At 39.8% G+C, this 20,483-nt stretch overlaps 1 protein-coding gene across 6 annotated transcripts in view; it reads left to right on the top strand.

Annotated features, from left to right (window-relative positions):
- LARP4 (La ribonucleoprotein 4) overlaps nucleotides 1-20,483 on the top strand; it is a 99,528-nt gene that overhangs the window by 58,296 nt on the left and 20,749 nt on the right. For all 6 annotated transcript variants that reach the window (XM_066257867.1, XM_066257868.1, XM_066257866.1 and 3 more), the window contains 2 exons: nucleotides 14,175-14,387; nucleotides 14,869-14,972. In XM_066257867.1, coding sequence (XP_066113964.1) covers nucleotides 14,175-14,387; nucleotides 14,869-14,972 — 317 coding nt within the window. The remainder of the gene's footprint in view (nucleotides 1-14,174; nucleotides 14,388-14,868; nucleotides 14,973-20,483) is intronic.

The following is a 20,483-nucleotide window of genomic DNA, read 5'->3' as shown; positions in this document are numbered from 1 at the left end:
GGGATACACTAAGCTGGGTGGCAAAGGTAGATTCATAATAGAAGTTGGCAAAAGGGGGAAAGAGAGCTCTAAATTAGGAGTAGGTCCCAGCTTGAAATATGAGTGGGGCATTGAGGTAGGAGGGATAAAGGAAACACTATATATTAAGCAAAGCAGCAGAAAATAGGACTATCAACACCCACAACAGAGATCTTTGAGGGAAGAATAAAAAACCTGACTATTCAGGCAAAACATAGTTAAGTGACCCTTGTGCAAATGAGATCAGTTTACCTGCTTCTTGGAAGAAATACCCTAGGCTCGTCCACAGTGTCGTAGATGGGGCCGACGGCCCTGGGCACCTTCAGCCTTCAGTGGCAAACCCCAGCATTCTGGGCAAGGTTAGGTCATAGGTGGCTGGAGCAGGGCTGGAAGAGACTGAACCCTCCCTTAGAGGAGTGAGGGGGAAGCCTACCTTCCAGTGTCCCTGTTTCCTCACAGCAGAGGCATGTAAGCCTGGCAGGCTTTAGCTCAATGACCTTCCTTTCCACTATGGAAGCAGGGCCCAGATGGCATCCTATGAGACCCCTTTGGGGCGTTGGAGCCTTTAAGGGTGTATCCTAAAAGCTGGTAGTTCCCCTGATCTCTATTGGGCTTTTTCTGCCTCTAGGTATCTTAAAAGCCATGCTCAGAAGATCTCACTGAGGGGTTTGAGGATCCCCATCTGCCTATATAAATCTTTTCCATATATCTGGAGCTATTTGGAAAAAGACAAAACAGTGTTATTAGCTGGATCTAATAAAGAAGGTAGTAGTTTGCAGGCGAAAAGATTTGGTGTCTCCTGTTCATCAGCATTAAAAAGAAATGTAAATTTTTTTTTTTTTTTAAGTAAGAAGCATGATATGGTAGACCCGTAGGAGTTCCAGGATATGACTACCCCCTTTAAAATTTTTTTTTTTTAAATTGACCTTAAAATGTTTGCTGAGTACACTTTAATAATACCTTAACTTTAAAGATTGTAAGCATGACAAAATACAGTAAATGCTTTTGCTCCATATGCAGGAGCATTTTCAGTTTAGGAAATCCAATAATAGTACAATGCATACAGACAATGAGCTATAACAGGGGTCCCCAAACTTTTTACACAGGGGGCCAGTTCACTGTCTCGCAGACCGTTGGAGGGCCGGACTATAAAAAAAAACTATGAACAAATCCCTATGCATACTGCACATACCTTATTTTAAAGTAAAAACAAACAAACAAAAAAAAAAAACAGGAACAAATACAGTATTTAAAATAAAGAACAAGTAAATTTAAATTAACAAACTGACCAGTATTTCAATGGGAACTATGGACCTGCTTTTGGCTAATGAGATGGTCAATGTGCTCCTCTCACTGACCACCAATGAAAGAGCTGCCCCTTCCGGAAGTGGGGTGGGGGCCGGATAAATGGCCTCAGGGGGCTGCATGTGGCCCACCGGCCGTAGTTTGGGGTCCCCTGAGCTATAACATGCTTAGCAGCCTCTCCTGTTCTGACAGAGGTTACTGTAGATCCAGAATATGTATCCACCGTAATGTGGACATAGGACTGTTTGCCAAATGAAGGTATATGAGTAACATCCATCTGCCGAAGTTGTCCTGGTATGGGTCCTTGAGGGTTAACTCCAAATGAAGGGGCAGTATAGGACCCCTTGGACAGGATTTCCCGATCTGCCGTGCTGCTTCCCGAGAAAGTTGAAACTGTTTACACCGGGCTGTAGCGTTCTGGTGATGAATAGTATGAGACTGACTTGCTCGGTCTGTCATGGTTGCTCCATATAATTTTCTTTTGGGTAGCTTGATCAACAAGGGCAGTCCTAGGCCCTGGCCGGTTGGCTCAGTGGTAGAGCATTAGCTGGTGTGCAGGATTCCTGGGTTCGATTCCCAGTCAGAGCACACAGAAGAAGCGCCCATCTACCTCTCTACCCCTCCCCTTCTCCTTCCTCTCTGTCTCTCTCTTCCCTTCCCGCAGCCAAGGCTCCACCAGAGCAAAGCCACCCCGGGCACTAAGGATGGCCCCATGGCCTCTGCCTCAGGCACTAGAATGGCTCTGGTTGCAACAGAGCAACACCCCAGATGGGCAGAGCATCCCTCCCCCCCCCCCCCCCCCCCCCCCCCCCCCCGTAGGCATGCCAGGCAGATCCTGGTCAGGCGCATGCGGGAGTCTGTCTGACTGCCTCCCCATTTCCATCTTCAGAAAAATACGAAAAAATAAATAAAAGAAAAAATACAACAACAACAACAAAGAAAAGACGGGGGAAAAAAAAAGGCATTCCCTTATGCTAAAGCTCCAGGGAGCATGGAGTGAGCTTGAGTATGTCCTATGAAACATGGAGCTCTATGTTGACATATAAATCTTTGAAGAAGGAGGAACTGCTGAAATAGTTCATCAGCATTTGTCCCTAAGACAGCAGTCTTAATAGTGGAAACACCATAAGTAAATATTTGCTGTCTGACTATAGATTAAGGGGGGAATATGGCTTTTCAGCATTGACCTTGGGGTTTTGAACTTGGGTCCTCTGCATCCCATTGTATCCACTGCGCCACCGCCTGGTCAGGTTTGTTGATTTTCTATGCTGTGCAAAAGCTTTTTAGTTTGATGTAGTATCATTTATTTTTTCTTTTGTTTTCCTTGTCTGAAGAGACTTATACAAAAAGATTTTGCTAAAAGAGGTGTCAAAGAATTTACTGCCTGCTTTCTCAGGAGTTTTATGGTTTCAGACTTTACATTTAAGTCGTCGATCCATTTTTACTTTATTTTGTTAGATGGTATAAGGAAGTGATCTAGTTTCATTTCTTGTATGTATCTGTACAGTTTCCCAACCCCATTTATTGAGGACACTGTCTTTACCCCCATTGCATTGACTGTATCTCTGTGGGTTTATTTCTGGCTTTTCTGTTGTACTGCGTCTTGATTTTATGCCAGTACCATGCTGTTTTGATTACTATAGCTATGTATTATCATTTGATATCAGGCTGTGTGATACCTCCAACTTTGTTCTTTCTCAAGATTTCTGTGATTTTCTGAGAACTTTTATGTTCCATATAAATTTTAGCGTTATTTGTTCTAGTTCTGGGGAAAATGCCATTCATATTTTTTGGAAAGATAAAAATTGCATTGAATCTGTAGATTGCTTTAGGTAGTATGTACATTTTAACAATGTTAATTCTTCCTATCTATGAGCACATAATCTTTCCATTAATTTGTATCTTCTTCATTTTCTTTCTTCAGTGTCTTATAATTTTCCAAGTACAAGTTGTTTATCTGTTGGTTACATTTTACCTTGTTTGCTTTCTTTCTTTTTTTTCTTTTTCCATGCAGTTGTAAGTGTGATTGTTATAATTTCTCTGTCTGATAGTTCACTATTGGTGTATAAAAAGGCAATTGATTTCTGAATATTTATTATGTATTCTGCTTTGCTGAATTATTTACTGGTTCGAATAGTTTTTTGGTGGGACTTTTAAGTGTCCTGTGTATATACAGTATCATGTCATCCACAGATATAACAGTTGTACTTTTTTTTTCCAATTTGGATGCCTTTTTATTTCTTTTGCTTGTCTGTTTGCTGTGGCTAGGACTTCAAATGCTATTTTGAATAAAAGTGTTGACAGTGGACATATTGTCCTGTTCCTAATCTTAAAGAAACATTGACTATGATATTTGGTGTGGGTTTGTCATATGTGGTCTTTATTAGGTTGAAGAGTTTTCCTCTTTCCACACCTTGCTGCGAGTTTTTTTATAAATGCACATTGGATTTTTTCAAATGCTTTTTCTGCATCTGTTGATAGGATTAAAAGATTTTTATCCTTCATTTTGTTTATGTGGTTTGTCATGTTAATTAATGGGCAGATGTTGAACCAACAATGTATCCCAGGAATGAATCCCACTTGGTGATGTTGTATGATCTTGTTTAGGTATTACTGAATTCAGTTTGCTAAGATTTTGTTGAGCATTTTTACATCTATGTTTATCAGGGATATTGGCCTATGACTTTTTTTGATAGTGTCCTTGGTTTTGGTATTAGGATAATACTGGCTCAAAATATGTTATGGCTCAAAATATGTTAGAGAGCCTTCTTTCTTCTTCAATATTTTGGAATAGTTAGAGAAGGATAGCTATTATTTTTTTGCATGTTTGATAAAATTCGCCTGTGGCACCATCTGTTCCAGGACTTTTTAAAATATATATACTGAATCAATTTCATTAGTTGTTACTGGTTTGTTCAGATTTTCTATTTCTTCCTGATTCAGACTTGGAATATTGTATATTTCTAGGAAAATATGCATTTCTTCTAGGCTCTCTAGTTTTTTGGCATATGTTCATAGTATTTCTTAAAATCTTTTGTATTTTTGTGGTGTGAGTTGTCACTTCTCTTTCATTTCTGATTTTATTTATTTAGACCTTTACTTTTATTTTCTTGATGAGCCTGGCTAAAGATTTATCAATTTTGGCCCCGAATGGATAGCTCAGTTGGTTGGAGCATTGTTCTGATTTGCCAGAGTTGTGGGTTTAATCCCCGATCAAGGCATATATAAAAATCCACTAATGAATGCATAAATAAGTAGAGCAACAAATCAGTGTTTCTCTCTTTTTCTACCTCCCTCTCTTCCAACCCTTTTCTCTCTAACATCAATAAATTAAAAAAATATTTTTTTAAAGATTTATTGATTTTATCTGTTCAAAGAAGCAGCTCTTAGTTTCATTGATTTTTTTTTTTAAAGTCTCTGTTTCATTCAGTTTTGCTCTGATTCTTGTTACTTTCTTCTTTCTCTTTACTTTGGGCTTTGGTTTTTTTTTGTTTTTTTTTGTTTTGTTTTTAGTTCCTTTAGGGATAAGGTTAAATTGAGATTTTTCTTGTTTCTTGAGATGTGTGTTTGGCTATGAATTTCTCTCTCAGAACTGCTTTGGCATTTTACCATTGGTTTTTGGAGGGGGGGGTTATTGTGTTTTCTCTTGTCTCAAGGTATCTTTTGAGTTCCTCCTTGATTTTGTTAACCTGTTCATTGTTTGGTATTATTTTATTTAGTCTTCATATAATTGTGTGTTTTTTAGTTTTCTCGTAATTGATTTTTATACAATTATTGGAGAAGATACTTGGCATGATTTCAATCTTCCTAAATTTATTGAGGCTTGTTTCGTGGCCTAAAATGGTCAGTCCTCGAAAATATTCCATTTGTACTTGAAAAGAATGCATATTCTCCTGATTTGGTGGTGAAGTGTCCTAGTAATATCAGTTAAATCCATCTGCTATAATGTGTCGTATACGGCTGTTTCCTTGTTGATTTTCTGTCTGGATGATCTAGCCATTGATATCAATGGGATATTAGAGTCCCTTGCTATTATGATATTACTATCCATCTTTTCCTTATCTATTTTATATATTTAGGTCCTTTAATGTTGTGTGTGCAGATGCTTCCAAGAGGTATATCCTTTTGTTGTATTGATCTCTTTAATATTATGAAATGCCCGTTGTCTATTGTTTTTGTAGTTCTGTTTCTTTATTCTCTTGTTCTCTTTTACTACATTGATGACCTTCTCTTGTGTTTAGATTTCTTTCTCTTTATTTTTTGTGTATCTCTTACAAATTTTTGGTTTGTGATTATTATATGCTTTATATATGTCAAGCTATGTTTATAGCTGAAGTCTGTGGTCACTAATTTCAAACACATTTCTTTTTCTTTTTCTTTTTTTTTTTTTTAAGTGAGAGGCAGGGAGGTAGAGAATGACTCCTGCATGCCTCTGACTGGGATCCAACCTGGCAAGCTTCCTACCAAGTGATGCTCTTCCTGTCTGGGCTGCTGCTCCATTGCTTGGCAACTGAGCTATTTTAGCACCTGAGGCCAAGGCATGGAGCAATCCTCAGTGCTTAGGGCCAATTTTGCTTTAACTATTGAGCCATGGCTGTAGGAGGGGAAGGGGGGGGATTGAGAAGCAGATGGTCGCTTTTCCTGTGTGCCCTGACTGGGAATCAAATCCAGGACCTCCACACACTGGGCTGACGCTCTACCACTGACCCAATCAGCCAGGGCTTTGGACACATTCTAAAATCACAGTTTTCACTCACCCTCTTATGGTCAGAGAAGATACTTTGTATGATTAAGTCTTTCTAAATTTATTAAAATGTGACTTTTTAAAGGGATTTTATTTATTGATTTTTAGAGAGAGATAGAGAAAGGGTGGGAAGCAGGACGCATCGACTTATAGTTACTTCTTGTACATGCTTTGACTGGGGCAACACTGGGGCCTCAAACCAGCAACCCCAGCGTTTCAGGTTGATATTTTATCCACTATGCCACCATAGGTCAGGCTAAAATTTGATTTTGATAATATTCTGTGTATACTTGAGAGAAAAATGTGTGTTTTAGTGTTTGAAGTAGTATCTGTTTTTAAAGATTTTATTTATTGATTTTAGAAGAGAGAGGTGGTGGGAGGAATGGGAGGCATCAACTCATCCTAGTTCCGTGATGGCGAACCTTTTTATATATTAAAACCTCCCACTTTTGCAGTGCTGGTCAACCTGGTCCCTCCCACCCACTAGTGGGTGTTCCATGTTTCATGGTAGAGGAGCAACCAGACAGCGTCGCAATTGGCCCACCATGAAAGCTGGACCGCTCACTAGTGGGCCGGAGGGACCAGGTTGACCAGCACTGCAAAGTGGGCGGTTTTTATAAAAAGGTTCGCCATCCGCCCTGGCCGGTTCACTTAGTGGTAGAGTGTCGGCCTGGCGTACAGAGGTCCGGGGTTCGATTCCTGGCCAGGGCACACAGGAGAAGCGTCCATCTGCTTCTCCACCCCTCCCCCTCTCTCTTCCCCTCCCGCAGCGAGGCTCCATTGGAGCAAAGATGGCCTGGGCGCTGGGGATGGCTCCTTGGCCTCTGCCCCAGGCGCTGGAGTGGCTCTGGTCGCGGCAGAGCATCGCCCTCTGGTGGGCAGAGCATCGCCCCCTGGTGGGCGTGCCGGGTGGATCCCCGTCGGGCGCATGCGGGAGTCTGTCTCTCCCGTTTCCAGCTTCAGAAAAATATAAAAAAAAAAGGTTCGCCATCACGGTACTAGTTGCTTCTCATATGTGCCTTGACTAGAAAAGCCTGGGGTTTTGAACCAGCGACCTCAGCATTCCAGGACAGTGCTCCATCTACTCTGCCACCAGAGGTCAGGCTGAAGTAGTGTCTTTTAGGTCAAATTGGTTATAGTGTTGTACAAATTCTCTCTCTCCCTCTCTCTCTCTCTCTTTTTTTTTTTTTTTTTCTCTTCTGATTATTTATGATTGAAAAGTTACTGAAGTTATTGTAGAACTGTATTCTTGAGCTCTGTCAGTGTTTTGTGTATGTTGGGGTTCTGTTGGTAGATGAATATATGTTTAAAAATTTTTTTCCTTTTGCTTAATTGAACCTTTTATCAATATATAATGTCTTCTGTTCCTTGTATCCTTTTTTGGCTCAGTATATTTGCTTGATAATAATGAAGCCATTTTAGCTTTATTTTGATTACTGTTGGCTTGCAATTTGTTACTTTCAGTGTCTTTGACTCTAAAATGAATCATTTATAAACACCATATAGATGGATTTTTAAAATTCAGTCTGCCAGTCTCTTCCTTTTAATAGAGCTTAAGCCATTTACATTTAAGGTAATTATTATTAAGAAAAGATACTTCTGCTATCAAAGTATTTGTTTTCACCTGACCAGACAGTTGCACAGTGGATAAAGCATCAGACTGGGATGTAGAGGACCCAGGTTCGAAACCTCAAGGTTGCTGGCTTGAGTGCAGGCTCATCCGGCTTTTGTGTGGGCTCACCAGCTTGAGCACAGGGTCACTGGCTTGAGCCCAAAGGTCACTGGCTTGAGCAAGGGGTCACTCGTTCTGCTCTAGCCCTCCAGTCAAAGCACATATGAGAAAGCAATCAATGAACAACTAAGGTGCCACAATGAAGAGTTGATGCTTCTCATCTCTCTTCTTTTCTGTCTATCCCAGGGGTCTCAAACTCAACTCAGCATGTGGACCGCAGAGCAAGATCACAGCCATTCGGCGGCCGCACTAGGTCTACAAAAGGCAACTGTTATGCAACACTTTTCTCACTGCAGTTGAAAACAAAAAAAAATCAGTACAACAAGCACAATCGTACATGCAGTTTACTCAGTGTCACAAAACGACCAGAAACTGTAGTTCGCATCACAACTGCTGTTAACTAAGCTAATATCTAGCTAGGATGCTAGAGAAATGAAAAATGCAAGTAGGCCCCTAGGCTTACTTAATTTTATCCAAAATGTTTTGAACTTCATGGATTAGTCTGCGGGCCACACAAAATTGTTCGGCGGGCCGCGAGTTTGAGACCCCTGGTCTATCTCTATCTGTCCCTCTCTCTGCCTCTGTCACACACAAAAAAAAGTTTGTTTGCTGTCTTAGTTTTCTATTTGTCTTATAAGGTCTTCCCCCTCCCCTCAATTCCTCTGTCTGTGCCTATTTTTGTGTTTAATCAAATTTTTATAATGTATCAATTTTGTTTTCCTCCTTTTCTATTCTATGTATATATATTTTATTTTTTAGTGGTTCTCTTGGAGGTTAGTTAGCATCTTAAATTTATAGCAACTTCACTTGAGTAGTGCACAAATACTCTGCTCATATACTTTTTGGTCCCTCGGCCTTTATATTCTTATTTTCACAGTTTACATCTTTATATATTTGTGCCCATTGCCATTAATTTATATTGTTTTAATTTGTTTCCACTTTAAATCATATAAGGAAAAAAGAGGACTTACATACCAAAAAATACAATAACTGTCATTTGTATTTACCTAAGTGATTATCCTTAGTAATGTTCCTTATTTCTTCTTTGGGCTTTGAGTTAATACTTGGCTTCTTTTCATTTCACCCTGAAAAACACTTGTTAGCGTGTCTTATAGGGTAGGCTTATTGATTTCTTTTTAGCATTTTATTCATACATCTTTTTCCTAATTACTTTTAGATTTGTTCATTGTTTCCATTAGTTATTGAGCACATTTAAGATTTAACATCTTTGACCAGTAATTACAATATCTGGGTTTTCTCAGGATAGTTTTTATCAATTCTTTTTTCCTGTGAATGACCATAGTTTTCAGTTTCCTTGTACGTTTTATAATTTCTTGTTGAGAAGTGGATATTCTGAGTATTACATATTCTTCCACTTATCAGGTATTACTCATGTTTTGCTTGTTAAAAGCTGTAGCTGTCTGTGACTTCTCCAAACTGTTTTTGCAAAGTGTGTATTTCTTGTTGTTTGTGGTTACTGAAATTTCTGTTTCATTATCTCTACCTTCAGCCCTAGACCTAACAAAGATTTCCATAAATGTCTGGCTCCAAATAGGGTAGTGGTGGTGTTGAGTTTCTGTCTCAGAGTCTTTGTTTTTCTTTTTAATTGAATTTATTGGGATTACATTGGTTAATAAATTTACATAGATTTCAGATGTGTGGTTCTGTAATACATCATCAAAACTACAGAAAGATTTGTGCAAATAGATTTGTGTATTGTATTGCGTGTTCACCACTCCAAGTCGAGAGTCTCCTTTCCTCTCCATTTATCTCCCCATTACCTTCTGCCTCCTCCCACCCCCTTTCCCTCTGGTCATTATCATACTGTTGTCCATATCTATGAAGATTTTTTTGATTTGGTTGGTTGTTTTTGCTTAATCCCTCACCTTTTTCATCCAGCTCCCCAAACCTTCTCCCCTCTGACAACTGTCAATCTGTTCTCTTAAGAGTCTGTTTCTATTTTGTTTGTTAGTTTATTTTGTTCATTAGATTCCACATACAAGTGAAATCATATGGTACTTTTCTTTTTCTTACTGTAGTAGTGCTTATTTCACTTAGCATAATATCATCCAGGTCCATCCACGCTGTCACAAAGGGCAAGATTTCCTTTTTAATGGCTGATTAAAGTGGTAAGGTATATGTCACCGGGTAATCCGCTGAGAATAGGGCCAGAATTGAGGCAAGCATCAACATCAATCCCTCAGGTATCCACCAGACCAACCACAACACACCCTACATTTTTGGAGGGCAGAGTCCTCACAGCTGGCCTTGGCATCAGGCTGCTACTCCCTGAACACAGGCCACTGAGAAGTGAGAGTAGTAGCTACATTTTTTTTCTCACAAGGAAACATCAGCATTCTCTCCCATTGTAAGCACTCCACTAGTTGTCAGGAGTGTCTAAGCACTCTTTCCTGCTCAAATATTGGTTCAGCGAAAGTTAGTCTGCCATTTTCCCAGTGTTTAATTTTTGTTTATACGTGCAAATAGAGTCAGGCACCACTTAACAAGGTTAAAAAAAATACCAGTCAGAAATGAAGAATACAGTCACTGAAATGAAGAATACATTAAATGAAATCTTACTGTAGTTTGATTTGCATGTCACTAATGTTTGGTGATGTTGAGCATTTTTTCTTGTACTTTTTGGCCATTCAGGTATTCTCTTTGGAGAAGCGTCTGTTCAAATCTTTTGCCCATCTTTGTATTGGCTAAATTTCTTGAGTGTAATTTAACACTATCCCTTGTGTTTTGTGTAAATTGGTAGCTAGATCTAGAGGCTTCAATAGAATTGGATTTGATTTTGGAACTACAGAGAGAGAGAGAGAACAGAAGCATATAAAATGTGTTTGTGTCTCTCTTATGTTAACTGCTACTGTGAGATCCATTAATTCATTAGCAGTTGCAAAGTAGTGCTATTTCTTTCTTTTTTTTTTTTTTTTTGTATTTTTCTGAAGCTGGAAATGGGAAGGCAGTCAGACAGACTCCTGCATGCGCCCGACCGGGATCCACCGGCATGCCCACCAGGGGGCGATGCTCTGCCCATCCGGGGCGTAGCTCTGTCGCGACCAGAACCACTCTAGCGCCTGGGGCAGAGGCCAAGGAGCCATCCCCAGCGTCCAGGCCATCTTTTGCTCCAGTGGAACCTCTGCTGCGGGAGGGGAAGAGAGAGACAGAGAGGAAGGAGAGGGGGAGGGGTGGAGAAGCAGATGTGCAACTCTCCTGTGTGCCCTGCCCAGGAATCGAACCCGGGACTTCCGCACACCAGGCCGACGCTCCACCACTGAGCCAACCGGCCAGGGCCAGTAGTGCTATTTCTATGTTATCTTTTTTCAGTTTATTGAAACGCTTTTGTAAAGAGTTTGCCCTCCTCTTCCTTATCCTGAGATACAGCTCATTGACTAAATGCTTGATTCTAGCTTTTATTACCTGATTTTGAAAATAATTTTTGAGTTCTCTGGCAACCTTCAAAAATGACCATTCAGATTTTCTTTTGAGTATTTAAACATATTTGGTATGTTTATTGACCTCATTGATGAAGTTTGGCTCTTTAAGTTGAATCACAAGTCCTTTTATTAGAGCCTTAATAATTTTCAGTGTTTTGTTTGCACTCTAGTGTGACAAGATATTCCAGGCTTTTGTACATTTTGTGTCTGAGAGTTGGGATCATCCAAACTCTCTAGAGTCTCCATGTTACTTTTTTGAGGAAATATACTTTGTGTCTACTGGCTATACACAAGAAGTGCTTGTGACTATACATTGTTTCTAAGCTCCTTCATTGGACACAGCTATGAAATACGTGTTTTGGTTTGGTTTGATTTGGTTAAGACCATATAAGTTGCCCTGGTCAGGTAGCTCATTTGGTTAGAGCATTATCCCAATACACAAACTAGTGGGTTCGATGTCTGGTCAGGGCACATACAATAATCAACCAATGAATGCATAAACAAGTGAAACAAATCTATGTTTCTTTCTCTCCTTTTTCCTTCCTCTCTCTCTCTGTCCCAAATCAATTTAAAAAAAGTACATCATGAATTTATACTGCTGCTTCTAATTTAAATTAACAGTTGAGTTTTATTTTGGTTCAAAGTCACTTAGAATTTCTCTCTGTTACACAGGTATTAATTAGTTACACGTTTAAGCTCATTTGCTTTTAACTTTTACACATTGAATTTTAAAAATTTTGTTTCTATTATGTGCATGGTTTAAAGGTAAAATATTTTAGGACTAACTTGTGGTGGCACAGTGGATAAAGCATTGATTGGCCTAGAAAACTGAGGTTGCTGATTTGAAATTTCAGGCTTGCTTGATCAAGGCACATATGGGAGTTGATGCTTCCTGCTCCTCTCCCCCTTCTCTTGCTCCTGTCTAAAATGAATAAAGTCTTTTTAAAGAAATATATAAAAAGAAAAGTGAAGGCCCTGGCTGGTTGGTTCAGTGGTAGAGCGTCGGCCTGGCATGCGGGAGTCCCGGGTTCGATTCCCAGCCAGGGCACACAGGAGAAGCGCCCATCTGCTTCTCCGCCCCTCCCCCTCTCCTTCCTCTCTGTTTCTCTCTTCCCCTCCCACAGCCAAGGCTCCATTGGAGCACAGTTTGCCTGGGCGCTGAGGATGGCTCTGTGGCCTCTGCCTCAGGCGCTAGAATGGCTCTGTTTGAGGCAGAGTGACGCCTCAGATGGGCAAGAGCATCACCCCCTGGTGGGTATGCCAGGTGGATCCTGGTCGGGCGCATGCGGGAGTCTGTCTGACTGCCTCCCCATTTCCAGCTTTGAAAAATACAAAAAGAAGGAGGGGAGGGGAGGGGAGGGGGAAATATTTTATTTATTTATTTATTTATTTATTTATTTTTTTAAATTTTTATTTATTTATTCATTTTACAGAGGAGAGGGAGGATAGAGAGAGAGAGAGGAGAGACAGAGAGAGAGAAGAGGGGGAGGAATTGGAAGCATCAACTCCCATATGTGCCTTGACCAGGCAAGCCCAGGGTTTTGAACCGGCGACCTCAGCATTTCCAGGTCGACGCTTTATCCACTGTGCCACCACAGGTCAGGCTTATTTATTTTATTTTTTTACAGAGACAGAGAGAGAGTCAGAGTGAGGGATAGACTGGGACAGACAGACAGGAACGGAGAGATGAGAAGCATCAATCATTAGTTTTTCATTGCGCATTGCAACACCTTAGTTGTTCATTGATTGCTTTCTCATATGTGCCTTGACCATGGGCCTTCAGCAGACCGAGTAACCCCTTGCTTGAGCCAGCGACCTTGGGTCCAAGCTGGTGAATTTTTGCTCAAACCAGATGAGCCCACGCTCAAGCTGGCGACCTCGGGGTCTCGAACCTGGGTCTTCTGCATCCTAGTCTGACGCTCTATCCACTGCGCCACTGCCTGGTCAGGCGAAAAGTGAAATATTTTAAATACATATTCATACATATATGTATACGCAAGTGTGTCCTCATATTTTCATCTGACTTAATTAAAATATAACTTACAGTATATACTCTTCTCCATGCCTTGCCCTTTTTTTAAAATTCTGTATATTCTGGAAATAACTTCATAATCGTATTCAGAACAATTTCTTAGTTCTTTTTAGTGTATCATGGTATATTCAACCATCAGCGGGCTGTTGTATTGTTTTGTGTGTGCCTGTGTTGGGGAGAGTTTCCCCCAACCCCCATTACAGTTAGTGTCAGTTAATAGCTGTGTGCATCTTTTTTTTTTCTTTCAGCTGTTTTGGTCAATATATATATTTGGGAAAGAATTCTAGAAGTAGGATTGATGAGAATATGTTATATGCATTTGTATTTTGAAGATACTGCTGAATTTTTCTTTATGTAAGGGTCTTGCTATTTTGCTGCCTATCATTAATGTATCAGATTACCTGTTTTGCCACAGCCTTATCAACAGAATATGTTGTCAAATTTTTGGACTTTGCAGGAGTATAAATGAGAAACGTTAATTTTAATTGCATTTCCTTATCAGCATGGTGTAGCATCTTTTCATGTGTTAAAAGAGCCATTTGTCTTTTTTTTTTCTTCTGTGAACTCTATTCATTTCTCTAACTTATTTTTATGTAGGATTACTGGGTTTTTAAATCTTTTTTTAGAATTTATATATTCAGAATATTACTCACCTTGTCTTTGATAACTTGCAGTTAGTTTCACTATTTTGACTTCTGTAGTTTTACTTTGTTTATTGTGGTATTTGCTAGGCAGGAGTTTCAATTAATTAAAGTTTTCATTTCCTTTTCCTTTGCTGAACTGATTCTGCAATAGGCAGAAATAATTTAGTCATGTAAAATATCTTGAAATTTCATTTAAATATATTTGTAAAAATATACACTTAGTCCTTTGTTATCATAATGTGTTTCCTCTTGCTTCTAGGCAAGGATAAAAGCCATCAATACGTTTTTTGCTAAGAATGGTTATCGATTAATGGATTCTAGTATGTATAGTCAACCCATTCAAACTCAAGCACAATATGCCTCGCCAGTCTTTATGCAGCCTCTATATAGTCCTCACCAACAGTACTCTGTCTATAGCATTGTGCCTCATTCTTGGTCTCCAAATCCTGCACCTTACTTTGAAACACCACTGGTAAGTGAGATCATTACAGAATAATAAAATTTTTCACTCAAGCTGAAATTTGAAGAAATCAGCTAGAGTGGGAGTTCTTTTTTTTTTTATTGTGTGGTGTTTATTGATTAACTTTCTGGTTTTTAAGTAGTGATAAACATATCTAATATAGCAAATGTATGCATATAACTAAGAGTTGAAATACTGGTTTCTATAGTTCTTTAGATTTTGCTGAGTGAATTAGAGACTGGATAAGTCCAATGATTTAAATTACTTTGTTTTGTGAAACTTTTTCAAAGAAAAGTGTTCTTTATTAAGTAACGAGCTAGTGATTCCTTGTTCTGTAAAGTATTGAAAAAGTAAATAAGTAAAATATTTTAATTTATTTTGAGTTTCTAAAAGAAATTGATGCTAGGTTAGGTCATCAGAAAATTCTTATGACCTTCATACCAGATTTAGCCTTTATCATTGATTACTCTTAAACATTAAAATTTTCTTTTAGGCTCCCTTTCCCAATGGTAGTTTTGTGAATGGCTTTAATTCACCAGGATCTTATAAAACAAATGCTGCTGCTGTGACTATGGGTCGACCATTCCAAAAAAGTCGGTAAGATAAAAATCATGGCTTGAATTTATTGTAAGCAGTTCCCAAAAGTTTTTATAGAGTTACTGTGTTCGTAGCAATGCTTATTTGTAGACTGAATAAAAAGAGGATTTTTTTTATAAGAAGTATGTGAATGATTTAATTTACAATTTGTAAACACACTTTGCCTAAGAGTTGGTAATTGATATAAAAAAAGACTGGGACTAAACGTGTACACAATCGTATTGATTTTTTTTAAATAATAAAGAACATAGAAAATATATTTTATGGTAGTAATATAAAATCTGGTGTCGAAATGTCTAAATGCCATTTAGTGTGTTAAATAATAGGTAACATTTTAGAGAATGAGGATTGTTTTTTTAGATTTTTATTTTTTTATTTATTAATTTTAGAGAGGAGAGAGAGAGAGAGAGAGAGAAGGGGGGAGGAGCAAGAAGCATCAACTCCCATATGTGCCTTGACCAAGCAAGCCCAGGGTTTTGAACCAGTGACTTATTGTTCTAGGTTGATGCTTTATCCACTGCCCCATCACAGGTCAAGCAAGAATGAGAATTTTTTAAGAATAGAAATGTTGTTAACTAAATTGAGCAATAAATGCTGGGAGCATGAATTATTTAGGATTTTTAAGAATTGGCTTTTTGAAACAATTTCCACAACATTTATTGGGCATTTAATATCTAACGCTCTGTTTTAAGGGCTTTGAATGTTTTTGTTCTTGTGAGAGTTTTTTTTTTCTGCATTTTTTTTTAAGTGAGAGGAGAGGAGACAGAGAGACTCCTTCATGCGCCCCAACCGGGATACATCTGGCAAGCCCACTAGGGGGTGGTGCTCTGCCCATCTGGCGCCCTTGCTCCACTGCAACTGGAGCCATTTTTTAACGCAGAGCCATGGAGCCGTCCTCATTGCCTTGGGCCAACTTGCTCTACTTGAGGCATGGCTGTAGGAGTGTAGAAGACAGAGAGAGAGAGAGAGAAGCTATGGAGGAAGGGATAGAGAAACAGATGAGCACTTCTCCTGTGTGCCCTGACCAGGAACTGAATGCAGGAACATGTAAACGCTGGGTCAACACTCCACCACTGAGCCAAGTGGCCAGGGCCAGGCTTTACATGTCTTATCAGTTAATTTTTACAGCCCTCTAAGATAGGTAGTTGTTATATCTATTTTGTTTTATTTTTATTTTATATTTAAATGAGAGGATGAAAAATAGAACCCACATGCACCCTGATCAGGATTTACCTAGCAACCCCCATCTGGGGCTGAGCTGTTTTTAGCACCTGAGGCTAATGTGCTCCAAACAACTGAACTACCTTCAGCACCTGTGGTCGATGCTCAAACCAGTCGAGCTACTGGCTGCAGGAGGAGTAATAGAAGGGGGAGAGAGGCAGATGGTCACTTCTCCTATGTACCCTGGCCAGGAATTGAAGCATCCATATGCCAGGCTGACACTCTATCCACTGAGCCAGCCAGTCAGGGCTATTATATCTGTTTTAAAATGAAGAAACTGAAATATCTAAGGTTAAATATCTTATGTACAACCACATAGCTAGTAGCTGGCAGAGTCAACATTTGAGCCCAGGAAGTTTGACTCCAAAACCTACACTTATGTTCTGAATATATTATTGAGAACTCTGCAAACTTTTGCTGACATCTGTCATATAAAATATTGTTATGGCTCCTAAGTATTATTCTTTATATAAACATCAACTGATAATCTTAATAATTTGGTATATATTGATTTTATGGCTTTTGACAGTATTAGTAACCAAAGAAAAAAGGGGCCTGTATACTGGTTTAGATTTATTTAATTTCATATTTGTTATTTTTTGTTTGCTTATATTGTGAGCCTCTTGAGTTTTTTTTCTTCTTCTTTTTTTTTTTTTTTTTTTTTTTTTGAGAGAGAGAGAGAGACAGACACACATACAGGAAGGGAGAAAGATGAGAAGCATCGACTCATAGTTGTGGAGCCTTAGTTGTTCATTGATTGCTTTCTCATATATGCCTTGACTGGAGGGCTCCAGCTGAGTCAATGATCCCTTGCACAAGCAAGTGACCTTTGGCTCAAGCCAGTAATCATGGGGTCATGTCTGTGATCTCACTCTCAAGCTGGTGACCCTATGCTCAAGCCAGTGAACATTGGGGTTCTGAACCTGGGTCCTGAGTGTCCCAGGTCAGTGCTCTATCCGCTCACTGCATTACCACCTGGTCAAGCATTGTTTTTGATTTTTATAAATTGATTTTTTTTTCAGTGATTTTTCTCTTACCAGGTCTTATTCTCCCAGTTGATTATTTTTTGGCAAGGAGACCATATAGGTATAGGGTATGGTTTTCCAAGAAAATGTCCAGGAACTTAATACTTTTTTGTAAGGTTTTTCTGTAACATGCTTCACTGGAGAAATAAGTCTTACAGTATTAAAAAAATATTTTTAGTTGATCTGGAAGCATACATTTGCACTACTCTCTAATAGTCACAATTTTAGTACTAACTTTAACTGACACAATTGGTTAATGCATTTGATTATTTTCAGGTGGTAGGAAAATTTTACTACATAATACACATTCTTATTGCTTTATGAAGTTTCAAATGAGATATTGTAAAAATGACAGATTCTTTATAAACAAAAAGTTATCTGTGCTCTTATAGATGACTTAGTTTGGTAATACACTGACAACTGTAAAATTCAAGTGTTGCCAGGACATATTAGTAGAAAAGAGCAGTGAGCCCTTAATTACACACCTTGCCCTTTAAGTCCCATCCTTTTGTTCAAAAAAGATTATTTCATTAGAGACAAGGCTGTTTAAATCTGAAAAGACCAGATTATGATGTTGTTTAAATTCATTTTATAGATGAAGAAAGTGAAAGTTGAAGGGGACAAATATAGGTTAATATGGCTAAGTTATTATCAGCATACCTGAGATTTAAAACATTTTCTTTTCATTTACTGGTAAAGTTTTTTCTTAAAAACAATTCGATTAGAATAAATGACATTTTGCAGTTTTCCTTGTGAGAGGTATACCGATTTCTCATGATTAGAAATAGTAGCTTTTGCCTGACCAGGTGGTGGCACAGTGGATTGAGTCAGACTGGGATGCAGAAGACTCATGTTCAAAACTCCAAGGTTGGCCCTGGCTGGTTGGCTCCAGTGGTAGAGCGTCGCCCTGGCGTGTGGGAGTTTCGGGTTCGATTCCTGGCCAGGGCACACAGGAGAAGCGCCCATCTGCTTCTCCACCCTTCCCCCTCTCCTTCCTCTCTGTCTCTCTCTTCCCCTCCCGCAGCTGAGGCTCCATTGGAGCAAAGATGGCCCGGGCGCTGAGGATGGCTCTGTGGCCTCTGCCTCAGGCGCTAGAATGGCTCTGGATGCAACAGAGCTATGCCCCAGAGGGACAGAGCATCGCCCCCTGGTGGGCATGCCGGGTGGATCCCGGTCGGTCGGGCGCATGCAGGAGTCTGTCTGACTGCCTCCCCATTTCCAGCTTCGGAAAAATGAAAAAAGAAAAAACAAAACAAAACTCCAAGGTCGCCAGCTTGAGTGAGGGCTCATTCAGCTTGAGCATAGGCTCATCAGCTGGACGCAGAGTCGCTGGCTTTAGTATGGGATTATAGACATGACCTTACGGTCACTGGCTTGAACAAGGAGTCACTCGCTCAGATGTAGCCCCCGCCGCTTGTCACGGCACATATGAGAAAGAAATCAATGAACAATGGAGGTGCCGCAACAAAGAATTAATGCTTCTCGTCTCTCTCCCTTCCTGTCTGCCTGTCCCTATCTGCCCTCTCTTTGTCTCTGTCACACAGAAAATAAAAATAAAAAAGAAATAGGAGCTTTCTAAAAATATCTTTTTAAGAGAACTGTTTTTGTTTTGTTTTTTTTGCATTTTTCCGAAGCTGGAAACGGGGAGGCAGTCAGACAGACTCCCGCATGCGCCCGACTGGAATCCACCCGGCATGCCCACCAGGGGGCGATGCTCTGCCCATCTGGGGCGTCGCTCTGTTGCATGCAGAGCCATCCTAGCACCTGAGGCAGAGGCCACAGAGCCGTCCTCAGTGCCTGGGCCATCTTTGCTCCAATGGAGCCTCGGCTGCAGAAGGGGAAGAGAGAGACAGAGAGGAAGGAGAGGGGGAAGGGTGGAGAAGCAGATGGGCGCTTCTCCAGTGTGCCCTGGCCGGGAATCGAACTCGGGACTCCTGCACGCCAGGCCAACGCTCTACCACTGAGCCCACCGGCCAGGGCAAGAGAACTGTTTTTTTATTATGATTTTTTTTTTATAGGGACAGAGAGAGAGTGAGAGAGAGGGATAGATAGGGACAGACAGACAGGAACGGAGAAAGATGAGGAGCATCAATTACCAGTTTTTCGTTGCGACACCTTAGTTGCTCATTGATTGCTTTCTCACATGTGCCCTGACCGCGGACCTTCAGCAGACCGAGTAACCACTTGCTTGAGCCAGCGACTTTGGGTCCAAACTGGTGTGCTTTTTGCTCAAGCCAGATGAGCCTGCGCTCAAGCTGGCAACCTCAGGGTCTCAAACCTGGGTCCTCTGCATCCCAGTTCGATGTTCTATCCACTGCGCCACTGCCTGGTCTGGCTACAAATATCTTTTGATTTCACATTTCTTCAAACGGGTGGTGAATTTTGCTTTAAAGAGTTAAGTAGAATAAACATCTTTGTTATGAGATAGGCTAAAAGCAATTAAAATTTTTTTTAAATTTTTACTATTTTTCAATCACAGTTTATATTCAGTACCATCAAGTGGCCAGAAAACCGTGCACTCTCTAGAGTGGTCCCCCTGCTGTCCCAACCACGTACCTGGTCCCCTGGTTATTTTGACATTATTGACTATTCTTTATGCTGCAGTCCACATCCCTTTAAAAGCAATTTTTAACTAATAACTAAAAGTACTGATGTTTACAAATGCTTGACTTAAAAATAGATTGTGTTCCTTTATTATCTATCACTTGTCTTTGTCTGCTGTGCTTTCTTAGTGAAGAGGGTAAGATTAGAATAAGGAAGCTAAGAATGACAGTCAAGTCATTCTGGCCTTTATGGTGGTGTACCTGTGGTTTTGTTGAATATAAAGGTCAGGTTATTACTCAGAACCATTTGTATACAGTTCTTTACCATGTTTGACCAATACAGGTTGGTGTTAATTTTTACTTACAGAAAGAGTACAACATGCAAGTATTATAGAGAAAAAGCTTTTGACCCCCAACTTAAATGCTTGTTTTCTTCTTATTTCTAAGAAGTGACCACTGCCAGACCTTTCATTTTATTTATCAGTCAAAGAGAAAGTAGCTTTAGAGACACCTTTTGCACTTAACCTTATAATAGCCCAGTGATGATCACTAGACCTTCTTAGAGAGAATAGGACTAACTTTCAGAAGTCTGGGTATTTTTCTACCTTTCATACTTTATCTTTCTGTCACTTGACTTCTTCCTTTCTATCTTTTATCATTTATTTCTTTCTTTTGCTCAGACTGAGATTATAAGTCCCTCTCAATGAAGGGTAAGATTATGA

Source organism: Saccopteryx bilineata, chromosome 2 (assembly GCF_036850765.1).
Source record: "Saccopteryx bilineata isolate mSacBil1 chromosome 2, mSacBil1_pri_phased_curated, whole genome shotgun sequence".
Lineage (NCBI taxonomy): Eukaryota > Metazoa > Chordata > Mammalia > Chiroptera > Emballonuridae > Saccopteryx > Saccopteryx bilineata.
This window is presented reverse-complemented; position numbering and strand designations above follow the sequence as displayed.